This window comes from Erythrolamprus reginae, chromosome 6 (genome assembly GCF_031021105.1).
Source record: "Erythrolamprus reginae isolate rEryReg1 chromosome 6, rEryReg1.hap1, whole genome shotgun sequence".
NCBI lineage: Eukaryota > Metazoa > Chordata > Lepidosauria > Squamata > Dipsadidae > Erythrolamprus > Erythrolamprus reginae.
This window is the reverse complement of record NC_091955.1, coordinates 96,877,574-96,903,103: the sequence shown is the minus strand read 5'-3', so window position 1 is coordinate 96,903,103 and position 25,530 is coordinate 96,877,574. Positions and strand designations below refer to the sequence as shown.

Below are 25,530 nucleotides of genomic sequence, written 5' to 3'. Positions count from 1 at the left end.
GGTGGAACAGGAGGCCTAGGGGTCCTGTTACAATAGGCGATCCACTAGGGGAGCAGCCTGCATCCCAAAAGGAGGAGGGGGCTTCCCTCTAAAAGGAGGGGAGATGGGGTGGGGGGAGGGGCTCAAATTGTTGCAAAGGAACTCCAGGCGCCCTCCTCATTTAACCAAATGAGTGCAAGAGGAGGAGGACGCCTGGGGTCCCGTTGCAACATCGAACCATGGGAGACCCTCCTCCCCCTCCCCAAATTCAATGAGAAGGGTGCCTGGGGTCACTTTGCAACAGGCGATCCTCTAGGAGAGAAGTGCCCACCCCCAAAAGGAGGAGGAGGGGGCTTCTCTATGAAAGGAGAGGGGGGATCGGAGTGGGGAAGGGAAGGGCTCGCTTGTTGCAAAGGAACTCCAGGCCCCCTCCTCATTAAACCAAGGGGGACCCTCCTCCCATTCCCCCAATTCAACAAGGAGGGGTCCTGGGGTCCCGTTGCAACAAGGGTGAACCCACCCCCACCCCAAAAGCAGGCCCTTTCTGAAAGGTGGGGGGGAGATCAGGGTGGGGAGGGAAGTCCTCGCTTATTGCACAAGGATTCCAGGCCCCCTCCTCATTGAACCAGGGGAGACCCTCCTCCCCCTCTCCCAATTCAATGGCGGGGGGGAGTGGAGTCCCTTTGCAACAGGCGACCCCCCTCCCTCCCCCACCCCGATCCTCGAGGGGGGAGAAGCCCCCTCCCTGCCCCCCCCACTCGATCCCCACGGGGAGCACTGCCCCCCCCCCAAGAGACCCTCCCCCTCCTCCCCTCCCCCCTGGACGGAGGGCACTCAGGCCACGCAGCCCCCTCCCTCCCCCCCTCGGCCTCCCCCCCTCACCGAGCGCTGGAGCTCCCCGAGCCAGAGGCTGGCGCGCTCCTTGCCGCTGGGGTCCGGGTCGTGGTAGAGCGCCTGCACGGCCTGATAGACCGTCTGCAGGCTCGGCTTCCCGCCGGCGCCCCCGCCGGGCCCGACAGGATCCATCCCGCCGCCGCTGCCGCCGTCGTCTCCAGGCCCTCAAGAAGCCTCCGTGGCCATCGCGGGCGGCGCCTCCGCCAAAGTCCGTTACCGGGAAGGAAGCGAGCCGCCGCTGCGGGAGGAGGCGGAAGCGCGCCGGGGTCACCCGGAAGGTGCTCCCTCCGGAAACCACGCCCCGCGCGCCCGAGTTCCGGCCTGGCCGACTCAAGGCATCCGAGTCCAGACGAGGCGCCCGGGGAGGGGGCAAGGAGACGCCTGGGGTTCCGAAGGCGGCCTCCGGCCTCGCGGCGGCTTGTTTTTTTTCCAGGGCTTCCAGGCCCGAAAGGGGACGGCGCGCCGAGGTGGGACTTCCGGTATGGAGCGGCGGAGGATGTCCCGCTCACAAAAGCGTCCGGGCGGCTGCACGCGCGCTCGCCGGAAGTGAGCTCAGCGGCTGGGAGAGGGCGGGAAGGGCGGACGGCTGAGCGTCCCTCCGCGCATGCGCGCGCGCGTGGCCGGGTCACCTTAGGTGGTGCGAGCGTGGTTTTTTTTTTCCCCCTCCCACCTCACACAGGTCAGCCAGAAGCGGCGGGGACTTCGACTCCCAGAATTCCCCGGAAAGGAGAGAGGAGGCCATGCCTCTTCACGGGCCTACCTTTGGTGAATTCATGGCAGGCCGAAGTTCAACAGGGAGAGCTGTTTTTCTTTCTTTTTTTGCCACATTTTGATGGATTTTTTTGTGTGATTCTTTAGGTTCCTGGTTGATCAGCATTTCCTGCATAGGAATATGTAACAAATATATCATAAATATAACAAACACGGCATAAATTTGTGCTTGAGTGCTAAATTTGTGCTTGAGTATCTCCTCCATAACCTTCATCATGTATTTTACTATGTGTACTGTATATAGATATATACCCACTAAAACCCTCATTGTGTATTGGACAAAATAAAATAAATAAATAAATAAATAAATAAATAAATAAATGCTTCTCCAACCTCTTGTTACACTGGAACTACGGAGCCCAGAATGCACAGCCACCATGGGTGCTCCTTCTTGGAGCTCCATTTGCAACATACCCGTATTTTTCAGAGTATAAGACACACCATTTTCCTCTTAAAATAGGGCGATCCTATACACCAAAGACAGCCATTTTGGGCCTTCTGAAGCCGTCCCGTTTTTGCAAAAACTGGGTGCAAAGAGGGTTTGGGAGGCACGCAGAGAGCTCCTGGGGGCTGGAAGAAAGCAAAAACACCCCCATTTTAGTGCAAAAGCAGGCCATTTTTGCAAAACTTGGGGTGTTTTTGCCTTCCGCCAATCCCCGGGAGCTTTCTGCGTGCCTCCCAAACCCTCTGCGTCCCCCATTTTTGTAAAAATGGGACGACTTCAGAAGGCCAAAAATGGCTGCATTTGGTGTATAAGATGGGGGCCCAAGATGCTTAGGGAAGCGCACAAAATTGACAGAGTCGGTGCTGCCTGATTATATCTTAACCGTTTCGAGATTGAAGACGAGGCTTTTCTCAATTGTATAGTGACAGGAGATGAAACTTGGGCTTTATCACTAGACTCCAGAGAGCAAAGGTCAATCAAGGCAGTGACACCGTGCCTATTCTCCTTCGGCTACAACATTCAAAACTCGGCAATCGGAGAGGAAAAATTTTGGCCACCCATCGCGCACAAATCTTAGGCACCCACCACAGCAGCGTTCATGCCCTTCGCATTCAGGGAGCGCATGACAGCGCGCACTTCGCCCTTGGAGGGAAACGGAATGAGGACGCTCCTCTCCAATCTTCCCTACAAGGCTAGTCGATAATCTACTGACCCCTGGCACTACTCGGTCTCTTCCACTGGCTTCCCGCTACACGATAGTCACACCAACTTCCCCCACGAACATTCCCCGCGAGAGCTCTGGGCCTTATAACCTGAGTTTCCAGATATTATTTATTTATTATTTATTATTCATTATTCATTATTTATTATTTATTATTTATTATTAGATTTGTATGCCACCCCTCTCCGTAGACTCGGGGCGGCTCACAACAATAATAAAACAATGTATAACAAATCTAATAAGTAAAAGTCACTAAAAAACCCTTATTAAAAAGCAAAACATACACACAAACATACCATGCATAAACTGTATAGGCGGGAGGAAGATGTCTCAATTCCCCCATGCCTGGCGGCAGAGGTGGGTTTTAAAGAGTTTACGAAAGACAAGGAGGGTGGGGGCAATTCTAATCTCCGGGGGGAGCTGGTTCCAGAGGGTTGGGGCCGCCACAAAGAAGGCTCTTCCCCTGGGTGCCTCCAGATTGTTTAGTGGGACCTAACCGGTTGCTGGGATTCGTGCGGCAGAAGGCGGTATCGGAGATATTCTGGCCCGATGCCAGGAAAGGCTTTATAACCCTTTTAAGAATTAAAATAATAAATATTAACGTTCAAATTCCATTGTGGCCCAAATCAGAGAGTTGAGGGGGTGCAAAATGTTTACTTCTTCTTAGAGAGCGGGGGGATAACAGAAAATAATTGAGAAACACTGCCAAGGATGCCCAGCTTTGGCAAAGTGTTAGCAATGCGAGATCCTGTTTAATATATCCTAATTACAAAAATACCCTCCCATTCATTTGTCAACTATTTTGAGGAGGTAGGTTACAAACTGCAAAACATTCCTTTCTTTAGTGTTATAGATTATATAAATTCCTGCTGAGTTTAAAGAAATATGGAGTTATCTTCAAAAGGAGATAGCACTCAAAAATTGTTCAGCTGCAGTCCTACTTGTAACTATTGATTCGCCTCTCGTGTTCTCACATTCTAACCAAAACAAAATCTCAGCATTTCTTATCAGATTGAATTCCATCCCAATTTAGTTTACAGAGACAAAACTTAAATTCTTTTAGGTTCTGCTTTCAGTAACACCAACTTCCCCCGCGAACATTCCCGGCGAGAGCTACAGACCTTGTAGTCTTACTTTCTGGATAACCCTCGGATCTTGCAAACTATCTATCGAAGCTTCATGGAGTTCTTTTTGTTTGGTTAAGTCTACCCTTGAAAAACTCTGAATTCTGAGGTTTGATCTTTTACGTTTCCATTGTTCCTTCACGCCTCTTCAAGTCTACAGAGCTACATGAACTTTATGACTTTCTTTATGCCTTGCTTTGCTTTATGATTTATGGCCCTCCTCATTGGATCCCTGCAGCTATTCAATTCCTAATCCATGGATCCCCATGGATTTTTGCTTGTCAGAAGGTCGACAAAAAGGAGATCACGTGACCCTGGGACACTCTGATGGTCAAAAATGTGAGTTGGTTGACAAGCATCCCAATTTTGATCAGATGGCTGTGGGGGTGTTGCAATTGTCATAAGTGTGAAAAATAGTCCAGAACAGAACAGGACAGAATTCTTTATTGTAGACAACTCTCACTCCATAAAAGACCTTGGAATACTCATCTCAAATGACCTAAGAGCCACTGTAACAGCAGGGCATGGAAGGCACACTGTTGCACTTATGCACGCCCCTTACTGACATCTTAGGAATCAGGAGAGGTCAGCAGGGGATAGTCTAAGAGTAAAGTTTTGGGGGTTAGGTGATGATACTACACAGAGTCTCGTAATGAGTTCCATGCATGAACTACTCAATTACTAAAGTCATATTTCCTGCAGTCGAGTTTGGAGCGGTTTGTATCTGTTGTGTGTTCGTGTGTTTTTGTGGTTGAAGCGGAAATAGTCGTTGACAGGAAGGACGTTGTAGCAGGTGATTTTATGGGCTATGCTTAGGTTGTATTTAAGGCGATGTAGTTCTAAGCTTTCTAAACCTAGGATTGTAAGTCTAGTTGCGTAGGGGATTCTGTTGCACCTGGAGGAGTGGAGGGCTCTTCTGGTAAAGTATCTCTGGACGCTTTCTAGAGTGTTTATGTCTGAAATGCGATGTGGGTTCCAGATAGATGAGCTGTATTCAAGGATTGGTCTGGCAAAAGTTTTGTATGCTCTGGTTAATAGTGTAAGATTAGTGGAGCAGAAGCTACGTAGGATTAGGTTAACAACTCTTGAAGCCTTTTTGGCAATGTTGTTGCAGGGGGCTTTGGCACTTAGGTCATTTGATATGAGTATTCCAAGGTCTTTTACGGAGTGAGGGTTGTCTATAAGGTCTTCTTCATTCAGCTTGTATTTCGTCTTCTGATTCTTTTTTCAGAAGAGAAGGATTTAAGGGTAGTGATTTCTGACAGTCTCAAAATGGGTGAACAGTGCAGTCAGGCGGTAGGAAAAGCAAGTAGGATGCTTGGCTGCATAGCTAGAGGTATAACAAGCAGGAAGAGGGAGATTATGATCCCGCTATATAGAATGCTGGTGAGACCCCATTTGGAATGCTGTGTTCAGTTCTGGAGACCTCACCTACAAAAAGATATTGACAAAATTGAACGTGTCCAAAGACGGGCTACAAGAATGGTGGAAGGTCTTAAGCATAAAATGTATCAGGAAAGACTTAATGAACTCAATCTGTATAGTCTGGAGGACAGAAGGAAAAGGGGGGACATGATCGAAACATTTAAATATATTAAAGGGTTAAATAAGGTCCAGGAGGGGTGTTTTTAATAGGAAAGTGAACACAAGAACAAGGGGACACAATCTGAAGTTAGTTGGGGGAAAGATCAAAAGCAACATGAGAAAATATCCTTGGAAAAAACTTCCAGCAGACGTGGTAGATAAATCCCCAGTAATTGAATTTAAACATGTCTGGGATAAACATATATCCATCCTAAGATAAAATACAGGAAATAATATAAGGGCAGACAAGATGGACCAGGAGGTCTTTTTCTGCCGTCAGACTTCTATGTTTCTATGTTTTTGTCAATGTGCAGGACAGAGCATTTATTTATTTATTTATTTATTTATTTATTTATTTATTTATTTATTTATTTATTTATTTATTTGATTTTTATGCCGCCCTTCTCCTTAGACTCAGGGCGGCTTACAACATGTTAGCAATAGCACTTTTTAACAGAGCTAGGCTATTTCCTGGTTGAGATTTGGAGTTGCCAGATGTTTGACCATTCAGACACAAAGTCAAGGTCTTTCTGGAGAGTAGATTAAAAAGAAAAGATGAATTAAATATTATTAGAAGTGTCCATTTCTGCCTCCTTGTGCCAGAAGCAAATTCTCAGGCCTCTGTTTGCTTAAGGGATTGGGATTCTTCCAGCATTGAAGGTCATGAATTGGCTGCAATTTTGCAAAATGAAGAAACACAGATTTCGTTGTGTGCCGTGGGAGAAATTAGGATTCTTGGATAGGACAGGGGTAAAAACACAAACATCTGAGGCCCTGAACAGGCCCAGAAGGGAAGAACAAGCTATGGAGGAGAGAGAAGGGTACCCCAAAATATAAATACTGTACATAAAAACAAAACTTAACTGGAAAATAAACAAGCAACAATCACGATTAAAGAGGAAGAGGAAGAGGTTCTTAAGCTAAAATTAGTTTGTATTAAAGAGGAAGAATGATATGGAGAACTGGAGCAAAATATTTCAAAGACAGAAATGTATGTGTGTATCTTAGAAATTTACGAAGTGGGGAAAAAGACTGCATCTTTGATTGTTGGAAAGAAAAGAGAAAAAGAGGAAAAAGAGGGGGGGGAAAGAAGATTAAAATAGAAATAAAATAAGAGAGGGAGAGCTTAAAAGTTAGATATTAAGCTGAGAAGAAACATGAGGGATGTATCAAAAAAAAAGGGATGATCATTAATTGTAAATATTTAAAAAATGTATTCTTAAGATTACCGAATGGATGTATGAAACTTAGAAAGCCAAGGATCTATTGTTGTGAGCCGCCCCGAGTCTTCGGAGAGGGGCGGCATACAAATCTAATAAATTATTATTATTATTATTATTATTATTATTATTATTATGACTAAAAAAAAATAAAACTCATTGAAAGGGGGAAGAAAGAGGAAGAGATTGAAGGAAGGGACTTTTGAGAACAAATACGGTCAAGGGAAGCTTTGAATTTTAACCATCCTTGCCTCTGTTTCGAATTGTAACTTTTTGTTTGTTTTGAGTTTTCAATATTCTATTTGCCTGTCATCCGGTGTCCCTCTGTGAGTGAGATGGGTGATAATAAAATGTAATAGATAAATAACAATACTACATAAATAATATATTCTTATAGAGTATATAACAGAGTAACAGAGGGGAAAGGGACCTTGGAGGTCCTATAGTCCACCTCCCTGATTGAGCAGAAGACCCTGTATCATGTCAGACAAATGGCTGTCCAATCCCTTCTTTAAAAACCTCCAATTTTGGAGCAGCCACAACTTCTGGTGGCGAGCTGTTCCACTGGTTAATTGTTCTCTCTGTCAGAAACACACACACACACAGTTTTGGGTTGGTTATTTCCTTGATTCATTTCCATAAATATTGTTGTGAGTGGTCCTCGACCAACCCTGGTAATGATAGATTATGAAGAGGATGAGTCAGGTCCATCTTGGTACACTGGGCCAATGGACTTGCCAGCTGATGCAGAGAGTGAGAGTAAGGGAGAGATAGACCAGGATGAACCCGAAGGACCACCAGAGGTGGCAGATATGCGTAGGGTCTGACTTGGAGGAAGTGGAGGAAGACCATAAGCCTTTGATAGATGCCTGCTTTAGAACAGTGTTTCCCAACCTTGGCAACTTGAAGATATTTGGACTTCAACTCCCAGAATTCCCCAGCCAGCATCAGCTGGCTGGGGAATTCTGGGAGTTGAAGTCCAAATATCTTCAAGTTGCCAAGGTTCAGAAACACTGCTTAAGAAGACTAAGAAAAAGACAAGAATACTTGTATGGGTAAAGGAAGTAGTTTGTTAACTCTAAGGAATTGTTGACCACTCCTCATTGGTATTTAAGGGTGGCTGATTGGAAATTCGGGGTGGAGTTTCAACATTTTGTAATGGAGTTGGTTGAGGTTTGAGGTTCCAGCCATGTTACACTAGCCAACTGTTATTTCCCTGCCAAAATCCTTGGGAGTAAAATGCCTTCTCTGTGGAGAGTCTGGAATGCTGTAACTGTAAGTCAGTGAAACTGGAGACTCTTTATCTCATAAAGGAATCCGCGAGTGAGCTTTGATTTTCAGCAGCAGCCTAGCTCTGGATTGTTTATCTTTTAACTCCTCTCCCTGAGAAGCTGCCCAGATGAACTCACAGGCATAAATTTGCCTTGTATAAATGATGCTTTATATATAAAAAGCTTGATTTAAAATATCGGCGTGTGGACTCCTTCTTTGTTTTCAATCATCTGCATAGGTCCAGGATAGAACAAATATGAACTGGTTGCCAAGCTTCTGAGTTTTAATCCCACAATCACGGAGAGGGTGCAAAGGTGGGTTTCCTGCTGGTTTGGAATGGTTATATAGAACCGGTAGCGGGGATTCCCCCTTCCCATGCCAAATTGGCAGCAATGGGCGCTTGGCCACCCCCCCAAAGTGGCTCTCTCGGCAGCGCCCTGGTTTTTGCTTCTGCGCATGCACAGAAGGATGAAGAGATGAAAGGAAATGAAAGGAAGAAGAATGGAAGGAGAGAGGAGAGGAGAATATAGGAATAGAATAGGATAGAATAGAATAAAATTATTTATTGGCCAAGTGTGATTGAATGCACAAGGAATTTGTCTTAGTGTACATAAAAGAAAAGAGACATTAGAATAAATAGAACAAAATAGAGAATAGAATTGAATAGAATTCTTTATTGACCAAGTGTGATTGGACACACAAGGAATTTGTCATTGGTGCAGATGCTCTCAGTTTACATAAAAGAAAAAGAGACATTTGTCAAGAATCAGGAGGTGCAACACTTAATGATTGTCATAGATGTCAAATAAGCAATCAGGAAACTATCAATAAAAAATCTTAAGGATAGAAGCAACTTATATTTCTACTAGTTTTTCGCATCATTCCTATCCTCCTTTTCCTTCCACTTATGACTGTATGACCGTAACTTGTTGCTTGTATCCATGAATATTGATTGTTTCTTCATTGCTTATTTGACCCCTATGACAATCATTAAGTGTTGGACCTTGTGATTCTTGACAAATGTATCTTTTTCTTTTATGTGCGCTGAGAACATATGCACCAAGACAAATTCCTTGTGTGTCCATTTCAGCAACCGAGTTGTCGAAGTGTGGAGCTCATTACCGGACTCAATAGTGTCAACTCCTAACCCCAAACATTTTTCCCTTAGACTATCCACGATTGACCTCTCCAGGTTCCTTAGAGGTCAGTAAGGGGAGTGCATAAGTGCACCAGTGTGCCTTCCGTCCCCTGTCCAATTGTCTCTTCTTATCTCATTTATGTTTTCTTCCTTTCAAATATGTTCACCTATACTTTTATATCTTTTCTTCTATTATTTTCTTTACTTATATTATTACATATCTTTCTCTTCAATGTGTATTATGTATTGGACTAAATAAATAAATAAATAAATAAATAAATAAATAATCAATCAATCAATCAATCACACTTGGCCAATAAAATTTTATTCTATTCTGTTCTGTTCTGTTCTAGAATAGAACAGAATCCTTTCTTGGCCAAGTGTGATTGGACATACAATAAATTTGTCATTGGTGCATACACTCTCAGTGTACATAAAAGAAGAAGAGACATTTGTCAAGAATCAGGAGGTGCAACAATGATTGTCATAGACGTCAAATAAGCAATCAGGAAACTATGAATAAAAATCTTAAAGATAGAAGTAACAAGCGACAGTCATATAGTGCTAAGTGGGAGGAAATGGGTGGTTTTTATGCTTTGAACTTCTCCGCTCTCTTGTTTCCACGTACAGGTCCATTTTTTAAATTTTGTATTTTGCAGACAAACTCATTTTTTGACATCGTGGGAACGTGTCCCTTTCGCGCAGGGCGCGCGCCCCTGCCCTCCGCGGCTCCTTTAAGAGAGTTTCGTGTCCGTCCAGCTGACCGGCCCCAACCCGGGGGGGGGGGCAAGGAAACCCAACTTCCTAAACAGAGGAAAGGGGGGAGGAATGCAAGGGGGGCGGCCAATGGGGAGGAAAACAAAGGGACGCCCAGACCAATCGCCGCGCCGTTTGGAGAGGTAGGAGTGGACGCGCGACCAAAGGTAAAGACTTGGACCGGACCGGTTGGTTCCCTGCGGGCTGAAACTGGACTGGCTTGAACCCGGGGGCCGCTGGAAGCCGGGGCGATGTCCCTCCCCAGGGAGCGTGGGGTCAACCCCCTGGTCAAGTACCTGCTCTTCTTTTTCAACTTCCTTTTTTGGGTGAGTTTTATTTTTTTTTTTAATTAATCATTTGTCAATCAAGTATAGGAGAGTAGTTTTATAAAGATAACATAGAATAGAATAGAATTCTTTATTGGCCAAGTGTGACTGGACACACAAGGAATTTGTCTTTGGTGCAGATGCTCTCAGCGTACATAAAAGAAAAAGAGATATCTTCTATATCTCTTCTATTCTTTCATTGATCTGTTCTATTCCTATATCTTCTTTTCTATTATTTCTTAGATATATTTTATTATGAGTATCTCCTCTATAACCTTCATCATGTATTTTACTATGTATATATAGATATATACCCTCTAAAACCCTCATTGTGTATTGGACAAAATAAATAAATAAATAAATAAATAAATAAAAAAAACTAAATAACATCTTCAGTGCTATGATGGGAAAATCTCACTCCCTTCTAGCGTTGATAATGTTATCTAATTTAGTAGTGAAGCATCTGCAAGGATCAGAGACCATCAAAAAACCCTCCTTTCAACCCCGAGCTACAAATATTCTTTACTGAAAAACCTGGAGACTGATGGTTACCTCTTCTGAGAAATTGAACTTTGTCTTTTATATAGTAAAAGCAAAATATATTTCTTGCAAGTCAGCTTTCTTTCTTCTGCTTTGTTCTTATAAACAGGAAATATGTTTGTGCTTAGAGAGGAAGTGTTTAGGCTGCCAAAGTGTGAGAAAGGGACACACTGAAAATTAGATACAGGAAGTGTGCAGAATGTCAGGGATGAGAATAGAATAGAATAGAATTCTTTATTGGCCAAGTGTGATTGGACACACAAGGAATTTGTCTTTGGTGCAGATGCTCTCAGTGTACATAAGAGAAAAGAGACATTTGTCAAGAATCAGGAAGTACAACCCTTAATTATTGACATAGGGTACAAATAAGCAATCAGGAAACAATCAATATTAATGAAAACCTTAAAGGTAAAAGCAACAAGTTATAGTCATACAGTCATAAGTGGGAGGAGGGTGATAGGAGTGATGAGAAAAGACTAATAGTAATAGTAGTGCAGCCTTAGTGAATAGTTTGACAGCATTGAGGGAATTATTTGTTTAGCTGAGTGATGGCGTTGGGGAAAAAACTCTTCTTGTGTCAAGTTGTCTTGGTGTGCAGTGCTCTGTAGCGATGTTTTGAGGGTCGGAGTTGAAACAGTTTGTGTCCAGGATGCGAGGGGTCAGTCAATATTTTCACCGCCCTCTTTTTGACTCGTGCAGTCTACAGGTCCTCAATGGAAGGCAGGTGGGCAGCCATTGTTTTTTCTGCAGTTCTGATTCTCCTCTGAAGTCTGTGTCGGTCTTGTTGGGTTGCAGAACCGAATCAGACTGTGATGGAGGTGCAGATGACAGACTCAGTGGTTCCTCTGCAGAACCGGATCAGCATCTCCTTAATTTCTCCATTAAGCTAATTAATCCAATATCCACTTATCATATAATTAATAGAGGTTCTATGTACACCTAAGCTGGAAAAGGCGTCTCGCAATAAACTATGTAATAAAATTCTAAAATCCACCTCATCCTTTTTTGACTCCCATTCCTGACCAAGGTGAATAGTTCTGATCCTTCTGGCCTTTTTTTATGCGCAGGTGATTTCCGTGACATTGGTGGCTGTCGGGATCTATGCACGGGTGTTTAAGCATGCAGGTAAGGTTGCTAGAGAGATTCTCAGTCCTCTAGCTCAGGGTTTGTTCAGCCGGGGTGTCTCAACCACACGCGATAAAAGGAAAACCCAAAAGTTTTTATCAACAGAAAAACAGAAACAGCTCCCTTTTTAAAGGTCAAAGGGATTTTCTAGTACACACAAGGCACAGGTTAAATGCAATCCAATTGTTCACCCAATAACCGGGAAATTGAGTCCAATTCTAAAGTCCAGAGAGTCCACACACACAATCCTGAACAGCAAAAAACCACGATCTTGACGAAGCAATGAATCAGATAAACTGCCTTGAGGCTAAAACACCAGGCTGCACTTTTATCTGTAGCACTAATTCCAGCAGCCCCACCCAACCACAAGTGGCCTCATTTTCTCTTGTAATAATCCTTCAGTTGTTGTCTCCTATGCATCACTCTACGCATGCGTGGATGTGTCATTCATTCTTGTTCAGAATGCAGGGATGATACAGATGATTGATCTCCTCCTGGGTTGTGTGCCAAACTCCCCTCTTCCCTGTCACTCACGCTTCCTTGGTCAGAGGAGGCTTCGTCGGCAGATTCTACTGGGAGCAAAAGAGGCCTCGGGCAAGTGGATGTTTCCCCCACATCCACCTCCACATTCCTTGGGGCAGGAGCTGGGCCAGAGCTAACCACAACAGGGTTGGTGATAAATCAATGGCTTGCCACACTATCTATACAGAAGGCCTGATGTTTATGGGAATTTGGGATTATCATGAGGGGGCAGGTACAGCTACAATTCATTCTTTTGAGGGGTTCAAGGCCATCCTATGCCCACACACCTGGGCGGAAGCAGAAGGAGGACTGGCCACGCTGGCACAATTTGAATGGGCAACGTGACAAGATTGTGGGTGGGGGACAAAGGATGTGAACTTTCACCTACAAAAAGATATTGACAAAATTGAACGGGTCCAAAGATGGGCTACAAGAATGGTGGGAGGTCTCAAGCATAAAACATATCAGGAAAAACTCAATCTGTATAGTCTAGAGGACAGAAGGAAAAGGGGGGACATGATCGAAATATTTAAATATGTTAAAGGGTTAAATAAGGTTCAGGAGGGAAGTGTTTTTAATAGGAAAGTGAACACAAGAACAAGGGGACACAATCTGAGGTCAGTTGGGGGAAAGATCAGAAGCAACGTGAGAAAATATTATTTGACTGAAAGAGTCGTAGATGCTTGGAACAAACTTCCAGCAGATGTGGTTGGTCAATCCACAGGAACTGAATTGAAACCTGCCTGGGATAAACATATACCCATCCTAAGATAAAATACAGGAAAGAGTATAAGGGCAGATTAGATGGACCAGGAGGTCTTTTTTCTGCCGTCAATCTTCTAGGTTTCTAGGTTTCAACTGGGGAGAAAAGTCAGATCCAGGGTTCCCAGTGTAGATGCCAGGATGTCTCCGAGAATAAATTGGAACTTTGAGGAATACTTTGCCTCGGACTCTGATTTTAGTTCAGATGCCACCTGGAACCTTGACAGATGCTTCTCTCCATTTCCTCTGTAGAAGCAGCCGTGGCTTGTTTCGCGATGGATCCTGCCCTCTTGCTCGTGGCCATTGGCGTCCTGGTGTTCTTCATCACTTTTTGTGGCTGCGTTGGCTCCTTGCGGGAGAACATCTGTTTGCTTCAGACGGTGAGTGGGAGGGTCCTCCGTGAATGGTCAAGGATGGCCATGCCAATAGCACTGAGACTTTTACATGGTGCTTTACAGCAGTGTTTCCCAACCTTGGCAACTTGAAGATATCTGGACTTCAACTCCCAGAATTCCCCAGCCTCTCGAAGTGGTTTACAGAGTCAGCCTATTGACCCTAAATAATCGGGGTCCTCGTTCAACTGACCTGGAGCTAAAAACGTCTGGGTAATATAATCACTTGAAATCACTTACAAAATCAGGAGAGAAGTGTTTTTAATAGGTAAAGTGAATACAAAGCGAACGCTGGCTGGGGAATTCTGGGAGTTGAAGTCCAGATATCTTCAAGTTGCCAAGGTTGGGAAACACTGCTCTAGACATATAGGGTATAATTTTCAGACTCTTTTAGGGAGGAAACGGGTGCGTCTTATACTCAGAAAAATGTGGTATATTTATTTGAATCATCTCAGAATCCTTGATTGAGATGGGTGGGTATAGAAATTGAATTTAAACAAGAAATATTTTGTCTCTGCAGTTCTCCTTCTGCTTGGCTCTCCTCTTACTGCTGCAGTTGGCTGTGGGCATTCTCGGATTCGTCTTCTCTGAAAAGGTGGGTGCAAAAAGATCCCATAAAGATTTCATAAAACTCTACATCAATAGGATTTGTTCAGGAAACACCGTATTTTTCAGAGTCTAAGTGTTGTGAGTGGTCACGGATTCCGAGGACCAGGAAATGGAGGGATACTGGCATCACAGGCCAGTGTCCTTGCCATCTCAGTCTGAGAGTGAGAGTTAAGGGGAATTGAGGACTGGGGAACCACCAGAGACTGTAGAACAGAAGAACCCAAGAATAGGTATGTTAAATCGGGCCAAAGCCCATCAAGTCCAGCCTTCTCATAACTTGTTATTCTTTTGCTTTGCGTTTGCCTTTTTAAAAAAAAAAATCTGTCTTATGAAAATTCATAATTTATTTATTTTATCGTTGTCCTTTCCTCTAGCCAGTCATAAAATTTTCCCCATATCGTATAATATTCTGAATCTTCTTTCACTTCTAATTTCCTTATAAAGAATTCTATACACCATCATTTGAACCCACAGTTCTTACTACAGCATAGTCACAAAGACAAAACAGAAATAGCAGAGAGAATCACACGTCTAGCTCCCTCTTGTGGCCATCTGTAACACTAGCTCTTAAAGCAATAGTGTTCTAATACATGTAAGCATACGTTGTTGGTTTACTTTATATATTGCCAAACCCAACTAGTTATGTACATGGTACTAACAGTCTTATACAGTGGTACCTCGTGATACAAACCCCTCGTGATACGAACCCCTCGTGATACGAACTCAGGGTTCGGAAATTTTTTGCCTCTTCTTACGAACTTTTTTCGGCTTACGAACTTTTCGCCTTACGAAGGTATTACTGAACTCTGAAAAATGTGGTAGGTGTTTTGGGTGAACCAACCTCTTCCATCCTTTTGAGGTCGGTCAAATGTGAACCCCGATGAATGGGGGCAAAAGGCTGGCTTTGTAAACTGCTTAGACCAGACTTTAAAGCACTGTGAAGCGGTATATAAGTCTCCATGCTAACATTATTTTTTTGTTCCAGGCACGAGAGAAGATGAATGATATGGTCAGCAATGCCATTGTGCACTACCGAGATGACTTGGACCTACAGAACTTGATTGATTTCGGTCAGACGGAGGTAGGTTTCAGTGGGACCCATCGAGCGATCTTCGAAACCCAACCGCCAGTTGGGTTGCCCAATGACCGAGGAGGGCCAGGACCACAAAGTTCTCCCTACTGGTGCCCCACTCTCACTTTCAAACCAAAGTGGTGGTTAACAATCTTAGATAAAAACTAAGATGTTTATGTTATATCTTGTTGTTATATGGCGAGTATTCTGAGCAGAGCCTGGTTACAAGCGGTGTGCCACAAGGGTCTGTTCTGGGCCCTATTCTTTTTAATATCTTTGTGAGTGACATAGGGGAAGGTTTGATAGGGAAGGTTTGCCTATTTTCCGATGACTCTAGAGTGTGCAATAGGGTTGATATTCCTGGAGAGGTCTGTAATATGGAAAATGATTTAGCTTTACTAGATAAGTGGTCAAAGCAATGGAAACTGGAGTTTAATGTTTCCAAATGTAAAATAATGCACTTGGGGAAAAGGAATCCTCAATCTGATTATTGTATTGGCAGTTCTGTGCTAGCAAAAACTTCAGAAGAGAAGGATTTAGGGGTAGCGATTTCTGACAGCCTCCAAATGGGTGAACAGTGCGGTCGGGCGGTAGGGAAAGCGAGTAGAATGCTTGGCTGCATAGCTAGAGGTACAACAAGCAGGAAGAGGGAGATTGTGATCATGCTGTATAGAGCGATGGTGAGACCACATTTGGAATAATACTGTGTTCAGTTCTGGAGACCTCACCTACAAAAATATATGGATCAAACTGAACGGGTCCAAAGACGGGCTACAAAAATGGTGGAAGGTCTTAAGCATAAAACGTATCAGGAACTCCATCTAGTCTGGAGGACAGAAGGGAAAGGGGGGACATGATCGAAACATTTAAGTATGTGAAAGTGTTAAATAAGGTTCAGGAGGGAAGTGTTTTTAATAGGAAAGTGGACGCAAGAACAAGGGGACACAATCTGAGGTGAGTTGGGGGAAAGATCAGAAGCAACGTGATAAAATATTATTTTACTGAAAGTAGTAGATGCTTGGAACAAACTTCCATCAGACGTGGTTGGTAAATCCACAGTCACTGAATTTAAACGTGCCTGGGATAAACATAGATCCATCCTAAGTTAAAATACAGGAAATAGTACAAGGGCAGACTAGATGGACCAGGAGGACTTTTTCTGCCTTCAGTCTTCTATGTTTCTATGTCTCTTTGCTCGCTTGATAGGGTCCTTGCAAGCATTTATTTAGCAACTGCTCAAAGTGATGGAAAAAATGGTTTCTGAGCTGCCTCTCCTTCCTTTCCATACAGTTCAGCTGCTGTGGGGGCGTCTCCTACAAAGACTGGTCTCAAAATATGTACTTCAACTGCTCACCCCAAAATCCCAGCCGGGAATTCTGCTCGGTGCCTTATTCCTGCTGCCGGCAACCGGAAGATCAGGTGAGGGCAAAATGGGGAGGGCTCGGTGGCAAGAGCTTTGCCATGAAGTCCAGGTGGGCAGGGAACAGGCCGATCCGAAACCCATGGGGTTATTTCTTTTTTAAAAAAATCAAATTGATACGGCCGGCCGTCTCCCAGGAATGGACTCTGGATGGTGTACACAGTGAAGAGTCAAAGCAACACAGGTAGTTCTTGACATAACAATCGTAATACCAGGGTTAATCTTGAAAGTCAGGTTATGAGGCCCGGAGCTCTGGCGGGGAATGTTCGCGGGGGAAGTTGGTGTGACTGTCGTGTAGCGGGAAGCCAGCGGAAGAGACGGAGCAGAGCCAGGGGTCAGTAGATCATGGACTGGCCTTGTGGGGAAGGTTAGAGAGGAGCGTCCTCATTGCCTTTTCTTTCCAAGGGCGAATGCTCAGGGCAGGAACGCTGCTGCAATTCATCACGAAATCATTCATGCCGTAGGAGAGGAAAGGGAAGGGGGGAGGGAGGGAGGGGGAGGGAGGAAGGAAGGAAAGGAAATAGCAAGAAAGGAGGGAGGGATGGAAGGAAGGAGATGGGAAGGAAGGAGGGAGGGAAGGAAGAAAGGAGAGGAAATGAGAAGGAAGGAAGGAGAGAAAATGGGAAGGAGGGAGGGAAGGAAGGAGAGGAAATTAAAAGGAAGGAAGGAGGGAGGGAGAGAAGGAAGGAGAGGAAATGGGAAGGAGGGAGGGAAGGAAGAAGAGGAAATGGGAAGGAAGGAGGGAGGGATGGAAGGAAGGAGGTAAAGAGGGAAGGAAAGAAGGAGAAAAAATGGGAAGAAAGGAACGAAGGAAGGAAGGAAGGAACGAATGGAAGGAAGGAAGGAGAGGAAATGAGAAGGAAAGATGGATTGTGGTGACACAGTGTTTAGAATGCAACAGGGCAGGCTGACGCTGCCCACTGGCAGTAATTCGAACCTGACCGGCTCCAGGTCGACTCAGCCTTCCCTCCTTCCCAGGTGGGTCAAATGAGGACCCAGATTGTTGGGGGCAAGAGGCTGGCTCTGTGAAATTCCTTACAGAAGGCTGTAAAAGCTTCATGAAGAAGCATCTAAGTCTGAGTGCTATTGCTTCCTTTGCCAGTTTTGGGGGACAAACCCTTTTTCCTTCCTGCTTCCCCCAAATGTGGTGCCTTCCTTCCCATTTCCTGGCTGCCCTGGGAAAAACCACGTGGGGTCATCCAAGGGCATCGGTCCAGGCAGGGCCCAGGCGAATAAGCCAATGGGGTGTAGCTTTGCCCGGGAACCCTTCTTTGCCTGTGACCCTTTTTGGCCTTTTCCTGCCCAGTCGGTCATCAACACCATGTGCGGCCAAATGGCGCAGATGCTCAGCTACACCACAGCCGATGAGTTCATTCACACCAGCGGCTGCATTGACAGCCTCGTGGATTGGATGCACAGCAACCTCCTGCTCATCGGGGCCGTGGCCCTGGGCCTCACCCTCCCCCAGGTAAGGAGGAGAAGAAGGGATCGGAAGGGAAATGTTTGTTTGTTTGTTTGTTTATTTACTTGCTTACATACTTACTTATTTACTTACTTACTTATTTATTTATTTACTTATTTATTTACTTACTAACTTATTTATTTATTTACTTATTTATTTACTTACTTACTTATTTATTTATTTACTTATTTATTTATTCACTTATTTATTTATTCACTTACTTATTTACTTACTTACTTACTTACTTACTTACTTACTTACTTACTTACTTACTTACTTACTTACTTACTTACTTACTTACTTACTTACTTACTTACTTACTTACTTACTGGATTTGTATGCCGCCCCTCTCCGTAGACTCAGGGCGGCTAACAACAGTAATAAAAACAGCATACAACAATCCAATCCAAAACTAAAATAACTAAGAAAAACCTTATTATAAAAACCAAACATACACACAGACATCCCATGCATAAAATTGTAAAGGCCTAGGGGGAAAGAATATCTCAGTTCCCCCATGCCTGACGGCATAGGTGGGTTTTAAGAAGTTTACGAAAGGCGAGGAGGGTGGGGGCAATTCTAATCTCTGGGGGTAGTTGGTTCCAAAGGGCCGGGGCCACCACAGAGAAGGCTCTTCCCCTAGGTCCCGCCAAATGACATTGTTTAGTTGATGGGACCCAGAGAAGGCCCACTCTGTGGGACCTAACTGGTTGCTGGGATTCGTGAAGGCGGTCCCTGAGATAATCTGGTCCGGTGCAATGAATAAGAATAGGCAATAAGGATTCAGGACTAAGGGATGCCAATAAGGAATACGAATAAATAGGAATCAGGAATATGGAATATGAAATAGAATAAGAATAAGGAATAATTAAAAAATTGAAGGGGTCCAGAGACAGGCTACAAGAATGGTGGAAGATCTTAAGCATAAAACCTATCAGGAAAGACTTCATGAACTCAATCTGTATAGTCCGGAGGACAGAAGGGAAAGGGGGGACATGATCGAAACATTTAAATATGTTAAAGGGTTAAATAGGGTTCAGGAGGGAAGTGTTTTTAGCAGGAAAGTGAACGCAAGAACCAGGGGGCACAATCTGAGGTCAGTTGGGGGAAAGATCAGAAGCAACGTGAGAAAATATTATTTGACTGAAAGAGTAGTAGATGCTTGGAACAAACTTCCAGCAGACGTGGTTGGTCAATCCACAGGAACTGAATTGAAACAGGCCTGGGATAAACATAGATCCATCCTAAGATAAAATACAGGAAATAGCATATGGGCAGACTAGATGGACCACAAGGTCTTTTTCTGCCGTCAATCTTCTATGTTTCTAATAGAATAAGGAATAGAATAGGAATAGGAATAGAATAAGCAATTAGAATAAGTAATAAGGAATAAAAAAAAGGAATAAGGAATAAGAATAGAATAAGGAATAATAGAATAAGGATTAGGAATAAGGAATATAATAGGAATACAATAAACAAGTAGAATAAGCAGTAAGGAACAAAGAAAATAGGGGTAAGGAATAGGAATTAGGAATCAGAATAAGCAATAGAATAAGGAATAAGGAGTAAGAAGGAATGGAATGGAATAGAGTAGGAAAATAGAACAGAATACAGAATAGCATAAAATAGAGAATAGAGAATAGAATAGAACAGAGCAGAGCAGGAAAGTAGAATAGAATAGAATAGAATTCTTTATTGGTCAAGTGTGATTGGACATACACGTTATTTGTCTCTGCTGCTAAATCTCTCAGGGTCGACACCAAGAGTAGGGAGGACCCTGTTGTAACTTTTGCTGAGCTGCAACACACAACCCAGAATCTCCTTATGGCGGGAACGTGATGATAATGGGTGCAGCCCAGTCCAAATTACGACAGGTTCTCAATGTTATGACTGTCCTGTTCCCTCAGTGACCATTCCAACTTAGAATGGACCCCCCCAGGATGATAGGCGGCCCTTGAGACTTCACCTGCCCCAAATCTCAATTGTAAAGTGAGTCCTTGGTTAAGGGAGTCCTGCCCCCTGCTGGTGAGACAGATTCCACTCTTCTCACATTTTGTGTCCCTTTGTGTTTCTCCTCCTTCCCTTGACCCACTGACGCAGCTGATTGGCCTCCTGTTGTCCCAAATGCTGGTCAGGCAACTCAAAGACCAGATCCGATTCCTGAGCTACAACCAGCGACATCAGACTGATTACTGGTAGCCAAGGACCGGCATCAAAGGACGTAAACAGCCCCTTGGTTGATGAGCGGGTGATGTCCGAGAACTTCCAGCTTGGATCTTTTTGGGAACCGGAAAAATCTCCTTCCAGGTCCACGTCGAGGGGTCAGCGTTCCAAACAGCATCCAAGAAATAAATCAAGAGTCCAGACATTGGCCTGCTTCCGAGTTCTGATTTATTGACAGAGTCATGTTGGTTGCGAACTGCAGTCAACCCGATACTGACTTTTCCTACAGTTCTCCACCCAAGTCAAGGTCCATCCCTTGTCTTCACATCCACAAGTTCATCACATGGACCACTCTGGTTCTCTCAACATCCACGATCCTCCCTTGTACTTCCGGATGGTGCTGAACAAAGGATGACCTTGAATCTTCTGGAAAGAATTTGAGGTGGCTATTATTTTTCCCTCTCATGCAAACACCCCTCCCCAATTCCCATAGTAGATTTCTCACCCAAGCCACAAATGTCTAGCTTCAGATCATTCTATTTTGGACACTTTATGTAGAAATCACAAACACAAAAGCAAGATTTCTTGAACAAAGCTTGTCTGGGCCCGGAATCTCTCAGCTTCCCTGAAGGCTCCAGAGTGCGAAAAACAGCCCAACGGACAAACCGGAAGACTGTTTTCCAAACTTCCGGTTTAGCTATTTTTTCACTGTCCTAGGCCTCAGTGAGGCCTGTGTCCATGCGTGGGGATGGGGGGATTGTGCACATATGCAGGGCAGTGTGTGTGTGCACGCATATGTGTGTGATTAGTACCTGAGGTAATATTCCAGTTACCATGGAGAAGAATGTAATTAAAAAGAATGCTGAGTCATGGGGGATCAGCAGAATGTGCTACGACCTGATTGGCTAAGAACTGTATATACTGTAATGCACCTTTGCCTAGGTGGTTGGTCTATAATAGTGGTTAGCGGTAGGGTGTCGTCTAGTAAGATAATATTGGTGTTATGTAAATAGAAGTATAGAGAGTACTGTACAGTATAGTTTTGCTATAAAGAGGTAAACGTCTTCTCAAGAATTCCTGCTACATTGTCTTCATTCTGAAATGTCTCCTATCGTATCTGACTCTAGGTGGGCAACTTCTGAACACAATTCAGACACGCACATGCTAGCACACTCACACACCTCCTTTTCGCACACGAACCAAAGAAGGTTTGCCCTCCCTGATCTATCTATCTATCTATCTATCTATCTATCTATCTATCTATCTATCTATCTATCTCATATCTCTCTATCTCATCTATCTATCTATCTCATCTATCTATCTCATCTATCTATCTATCTATCTATCTCATCTCTCTCTATCTATCTATCTATCTCAATTATCTATCTCATCTATCTATCTCATCTCTCTCTATCTATCTATCTCATCTATCTATCTCATCTCTCTCTCTCCATCTATCTATCTATCTATCTATCTCATCTATCTATCTCATCTATCTCTCTCTCTCTCTCTCATCTCTCTATCTATCTCTCTATCTATCTCATCTATCTCATCTATCTATCTATCTCATCTCTCTCTCTCTCTCTCTCTCTCTAGCTAGCTACCTCATCTCTCTCTCTCTCTCATCTATCTATCTATCTAAACATTCTATCTATCTATCTATCTATCTATCATCTATCTACCTATCTATCTATCATCTATCTACCTACCTACCTACCTACCTATCATCTATCTATCTATCTATCATCTATCTATATATCTACCTACCTACCTACCTACCTATCATCTATCTACCTACCTATCTACCTATCTATCTATCTATCTACCTACCTACCTACCTATCATCTATCTATCTATCTACCTACCTACCTTTCATCTATCTATCTACATACCTACCTACCTACCTATCATCCATCTATCTATCTATCTATCTACCTATCTACCTACCTATCTATCTACCTATCTTTCATCTATCTATCTATCTATCTATCTATCTATCTATCTACCTACCTACCTACCTATCATCTATCTATCTATCTATCTATCTATCTACCTACCTATCTTTCATCTATCTATCTATCTATCTATCTATCTATCTATCTATCTATCTACCTATCTATCATCTATCTACCTATCTACCTACCTACCTACCTACCTATCTACCTATCTTTCATCTATCTATCTATCTATCTATCTATCTATCTATCTATCTATCTATCTATCTACCTACCTACCTACCTACCTATCATCTATCTATCTATCTATCTATCTACCTACCTATCTTTCATCTATCTATCTATCTATCTATCTATCTATCTATCTATCTATCTATCTATCTACCTATCTATCATCTATCTACCTATCTACCTACCTACCTACCTATCTACCTATCTTTCATCTATCTATCTATCTATCTATCTATCTATCTATCATCTATCTATCTATCTATCTATCTATCTATCTATCTATCTATCTACCTACCTACCTACCTACCTACCTACCTACCTACCTATCAAGAGCCGGGGTTCAGCAGTTCAAATCTCACCACCGGCTCCAGGTTGACTCAGCCTTCCCTGGTTCTGTAAAGAGCTTAGAGAGGGCTGTCAAAGCACTAGGAAGTGGTAGATAAGTCTACACACTATGGCTATGCAGAGCCCAGATTTAAGCCGTCTTCTATATGGGCTGAAAAAATGCAAACCGAAGAAACGCTTGGGTGGACTCCCCGTCAGTTTCATGGGCAGTTCTCTCTGTCGGGATGATCCTTGGAGAGAATCTTTGCTGAAACCCCTCTCTGCCCCACCCCGAAGGCAGCCCCTGCCTCCTGACACCCCAGGAACCATCCCCTCCCTGTTGACACCCCCAGGAACCAGCCCCTCCAGATGAACCCACCCCCAAGCCAGCCCCTCTTTCCTGCCCCCCCCTCCAGCAGCTAACCCCTCCCTGCTGACGTGACTTGGCCCTGGAGCTGCCTCCAGAGTTTGAGAAGTGGGCGGGAAGGGAGACCACCCAGGCGGGCCCAGCCTTTTCCCAGCAAGCAGGGCAGCAGTGGTGGGGAGAGAGAGGGGGAAGCCTCCCCCTCCCCCTCATCTGTTTGGAGGCCTGTGCGGCCACGTCAGAGGCTGGCTAGGAAAGGAAAGGAAAGGACAGCCCACCAGCCAGAGAAGGAGTGGGCTCCTCCTGCACTAAGCTGGGTGGGCTCTGGGTTGCCCCTCCACCCCTGGAAAGATTTACTGGGTTGTTGCAGAGCAGCCAAAGAGGGGGTCCCTTGCAATGCCTCCCGAATTGGGGTCTCCATCATTCTCTCTTTTTGGCAGGGGATAAAATTTTAAAATATTTTTTTAAATTGAAAAAGTTCATTTATCCTAAGTCTTTTTTGGGGGGCTGTTTAAATACAGTACTATTAAAATACGTATATTTGTATCGATGCTGTAATGATTCTGTGTATGTTTGTGTTTCTTTTTTAAAACAATAACTGCAGGAAATACGAGTTGAGTAACCTAGTAGTTGATGCATGGAACTCACTACCACCCTCTGTAGTATCATCACCTAACCCCCAAAACATTACCCTTAGACTATCCACTTGGACCTGATTCCTAAGAGGTCAGTAAGGGGTGTGTGTAAGTGCACCAGTCTGCCTTCCGTTCTGTTCTAATGTTTCTCTTTTACTAGTATCATGTATATAAATATTATTATATCTTTAACATACCTCCAATATGTACTTGACAAAACAAATACATAGAACATAAAAACATAGAAGATTGACAGCAGAAAAAGACCTCCTGGTCTATCTAGTCTGCCCTTATACTATTTCCTAAACTCCATCCTAAGATAAAATACAGGAAATAGCATAAGGGCAGACTAGATGGACCATGAGGTCTTTTTCTGCTGTCAATCTTCTATGTTTCTATATTATTGTTTTAAAAAAGAAACATAAACGTCTACAGAATCATTACAGTATTGTTACAAATATACGTATTTTAATAATATTTAAACAGCCCCCCAAAAAGCCTTAAGATTTTCTCCACCTTAAGATAAAACATATGTGAATCAAAACACAGTGCCAACATCCAACCATATACAGTATATATATACACACCACATTTTCATATTGTTTATATACTTTAAGGAGTTTCTTTACTTTCTACTTCCCTTTCCCCCACCCAGAACTTCATCCCTCCATTTAAGCTAATGAACAGATAATATTTAAACATTAATATATATGTGTGTAGATATGTATGTATGTATGTATGTATGTATGTAAAGCTGGAAGAAGTAATATTGTGAAGTGTAAATATATCTGGAAATGAAATAGTAGTTGCAAAAGTGGTTAAGATTTACTTTATCTGTTTATATTTCATGATTTTTTGTATATCTTGTTTATATGTGGTTTGTTTATAACTAAAAATCTCAATAAAGATTAAAACTGAAAAAAATATATATCTGCACTACTATTGCTACTAGTTTTTCTTCATCATTCCTATCCCCCTTCTCCTCCTACGTATGACTGTATGGTTGTCACTTGTTGCTTGTTTCCTTAAGATTTGTATTAATATTGATGGTTTTTTCATTGTTTATTTGACCCCTGTGGATATCATTAAGTGTTGTACACTGAGAGCATCTGCACCAAAGTCAAATTCCTTGTGTGTCCAATCACTCTTGGCCAATAAAGAGTTCTACTCTACTCTATTCTATTTTATTCTATTCCATTCCATTCCATTATTTACGTATACTTAGAGCTTATGCACCAAAGACAAATTCCTTGTGTGTCTAATCATACTTGGCCAATAAAGGATTCTCTTCTTCTCTTCTACTCCTTAAGTGTTGTACCTGATGATTCTTGACAAATGCATATTTTCTTTTATGTCCACTGAGAGCATCTGCACCAGAAAAATTCCTTGTATGTCCAATCACACTTGCCCAAGAAAGAATTCTATTCTATTCTCTACCATTCCATTCCATTCCATTATTCAAGTATACTTAGAGCATCTGCACCAAAGACAAATTCCTTGTGGGTCCAATTACACTTGGTCAATAAAGGATTCTCTTTTCTTCTCTTCTCTATTCAATGCATTCAATTCTTTCCAGTCTCTGCAATATCGGCTGCCCGAGTGAAGAAGAGGAGAAAGCGGAGTTTTCCTCCCAGCGCCCCCTTCTGCAACCGGGCGCCCTCCGCTTTTCTTCCCAGCTCCCACAATCCTCGACCAGGGGAAGGGGGGAAGGGGGGGCGGGAAGA

General features: G+C 43.4%; 2 protein-coding genes across 2 annotated transcripts in view; one reads left to right on the top strand and one right to left on the bottom strand.

Annotated features, from left to right (window-relative positions):
* The window catches only part of TNPO3 (transportin 3), a 45,023-nt gene extending 43,624 nt beyond the window's left edge, over window positions 1-1,399 (bottom strand). Inside the window, exon 1 of the mRNA XM_070754506.1 lies at window positions 862-1,399. Coding sequence (XP_070610607.1) covers window positions 862-1,005 — 144 coding nt within the window. The 5' untranslated portion in view covers window positions 1,006-1,399. The remainder of the gene's footprint in view (window positions 1-861) is intronic.
* An 8,525-nt stretch (window positions 1,400-9,924) lies between these two features.
* On the top strand, window positions 9,925-21,371 carry TSPAN33 (tetraspanin 33). The gene is made up of 8 exons (XM_070754504.1): window positions 9,925-10,230; window positions 11,838-11,895; window positions 13,432-13,559; window positions 14,092-14,166; window positions 15,166-15,261; window positions 16,543-16,671; window positions 17,979-18,140; window positions 20,235-21,371. The coding sequence occupies exons 1-8, from the start codon at window positions 10,156-10,158 to the stop codon at window positions 20,331-20,333; spliced, it is 822 nt and encodes a 273-aa protein (XP_070610605.1). The 5' UTR covers window positions 9,925-10,155; the 3' UTR covers window positions 20,334-21,371.
* Window positions 21,372-25,530: the final 4,159 nt, after the last annotated feature.

What these genes read in the sequence shown, in the direction of transcription:
- TSPAN33 (XM_070754504.1), top strand. Translation starts at nt 10,156, where the DNA reads ATGTCCCTCCCCAGGGAGCGTGGGGTCAACCCCCTGGTCAAGTACCTG. An exon ending in TTTTCAACTTCCTTTTTTGG is followed by an intron (nt 10,231 to 11,837) that starts GTGAGTTTTATT and finishes TTTTATGCGCAG; the next exon opens with GTGATTTCCGTGACATTGGT. An exon ending in ACATCTGTTTGCTTCAGACG is followed by an intron (nt 13,560 to 14,091) that starts GTGAGTGGGAGG and finishes TTGTCTCTGCAG; the next exon opens with TTCTCCTTCTGCTTGGCTCT.